At 41.2% G+C, this 2,143-nt stretch overlaps 2 protein-coding genes across 2 annotated transcripts; one reads left to right on the plus strand and one right to left on the minus strand.

Annotated features, from left to right (window-relative positions):
* Positions 1-670: 670 nt before the first annotated feature.
* Positions 671-871, minus strand: EMH_0062380 (uncharacterized protein; the record flags this gene model as incomplete). Its single annotated transcript, XM_013498029.1, has 1 exon — positions 671-871. One exon carries the CDS (start codon positions 869-871, stop codon positions 671-673), a length of 201 nt encoding a protein of 66 aa, XP_013353483.1.
* Positions 872-965: 94 nt separating this feature from the next.
* On the plus strand, positions 966-1,502 carry EMH_0062390 (uncharacterized protein; the record flags this gene model as incomplete). Its single annotated transcript, XM_013498030.1, has 1 exon — positions 966-1,502. The coding sequence occupies one exon, from the start codon at positions 966-968 to the stop codon at positions 1,500-1,502; it is 537 nt and encodes a 178-aa protein (XP_013353484.1).
* Between the last annotated feature and the right edge of the window lie 641 nt (positions 1,503-2,143).

Here is a 2,143-nt window from a genome sequence, read left to right on the forward strand (position 1 = left end):
TATATATATATATATATATATATATATATATATATATATATATATATATATATATAAATAAAAATATATATAAATATAAAAAAAGAGAAGTATGTATGTATGAAGCCAAAAGTTGAGTTCTGTGAACATAGTTAGGGTGTACAGACACCCCAGCTTTTTAGCAAACTGCTGCTGCTGCTGCTGCTGCTGCTGCTATTGCTGCTGCTGCTGCTGCTGCTATTGCTGCTGCTGCTGCTGCTGCTGCTGCTGCTGTTGGTGCTGCTGCTGCAGTTGCTGTTGGTGCTGCTGCTGCTGCTGTTGGTGCTGCTGCTGCAGTTGCTGTTGGTGCTGCTGCAGGTATTGCAGCTGATGCCACTACCTGCTGCTACTGTTGCTGCTGTTGCTGCTGCTGCTGCTCTTGCTGCTGCTGCCGCTGCTACTACTGGTGCTGCTCTTGGTGGTGTTGTTGTTTTTTGCTGCTGCTGCTGGTCTTGCTGCTGTTGCTGCTGCTGCTGCTACTTCGTTTCCTGCTGCTGTTGCTGCTCCGTTTCCTACTGCTGCTGCTGCTCTTGCTGCTGCTGCTGCTGCTGCTGCTGCTGCTGCTGCAGCAGCAGCAGATGCTGCTGCTGTTTGTTGTGTATTTATTCCCAAAGGCTTTGTGTGTTGTTGCTGTCGTCTTGAGTTGCTGCTGCTATGCTTCCTTCGGCCTCGTTTGCTGCTGCTGCTGCTGCTTCTGCTGCTGCTGCTGCTGCTGCTGCTGCTGCTGCAGTTTCCTTACTTGTATCTGTTGCGTCTTCATTTTCTGCTGCAGCAGCAGCAGCATCTGCTGCTGCTGTTGCTGCTTCTGCTGCTGCTGCTGCTTCTTTAGACAGAGGCTCCACCTCCGCTTCATTGCAGGCCGCCTCCTGCACAGCAGCAGCAGCAGCAGCAGCAGCAGCAGCAGCAGCAACCGCAGCAGCAGCAACAGCAGCAGCAGCAATAGCAAAATGAATAGCAGAGGATGCAGCAGCAGCAGAAGCAACAGCAGCAGAAGCAGCAGCAACAACAGTAACAGCAACCGCAACGGCAGCAGTTTAAGCAGCAGCAGCAGCAGCATCAACAACAACAGCAGCAGCAGCGGCAGCAGCAGCAGGAACAGCAATAGCAGGAGCAGCAACAGCAGCACGGAAAGAAAAAAACAAAAACAACAGCACAATCAGCAGCAGCAGCAGCAGCAGCATCAGCAGCAGCACCAGCACCACCATCAGCATCAGCACCAGCAGCAGCATCAGCACCATCAGCAGCAGCAGCAGCATGAGCAGCAGCAGCACCAGCACCATCAGCAGCAGCAGCAGCAGCAGCACCAGCACCAGCACCAGCACCAGCAGCATGAGCAGCAGCAGCAGCATGAGCAGCAGCAGCAGCATGAGCAGCAGCAGCAGCAGCAGCAGCAGCAGCAGCAGCAGCAGCATCAGCAGCAGCAGCATCAGCATTATGTATTACTTGTTGTCTTTGTTTTTTTTGATAGAAATGTTGATAGCTAAAGATATTATTTTTTGTATTTTTATTTATATTTTTATTTTTATTTTTATTTTTATTTTTATTTTTATTTATTTTTTTAAATGGACCAAAAGAAGAAGTTATTATATATTTTTCTTTTATTTCATCGCCAGCAACAGACAAACAAAAACAAAAAAATAAATTTTTGTTTTTGCTGCTGACGCCCAAATCAGCACTCTCAACAGAACCAGAAGAGACAGAAGAATCTATACACACAAAAAAAAAATAAATTAATATATTTATTTTTATTTATTTTTATTTGTTTTTTATTTATTTATATTTGTATTTATTTGTATGTATTTATTGAGGCATACAGAAGAGACAGAAGAATCTATACACACACACAAAATAAATAAATAAATAAATATTTATATTTATTTATGTTTTTATTTATATTTGTATTTATATTTGTATTTATATTTATATTTATTTATATTTATTTATTTTTTATTTGTTTATGTTTTTGTTTATTTGTATGTATTTATTGAGGCATACAGAAGAGACAGAAGAATCTATACACACAAAAAAAAAATAAATTTATATATTTTTTTTATTTATTAAATATATATATATATATATATATATATATATATATATACAGGTAAACAAACAAAACGAAACAAAA

The sequence above is a fragment of the Eimeria mitis genome, genomic scaffold, assembly GCF_000499745.2.
Source record: "Eimeria mitis Houghton genomic scaffold, Emh_scaff3120, whole genome shotgun sequence".
In the NCBI taxonomy this organism is placed as follows: domain Eukaryota; phylum Apicomplexa; class Conoidasida; order Eucoccidiorida; family Eimeriidae; genus Eimeria; species Eimeria mitis.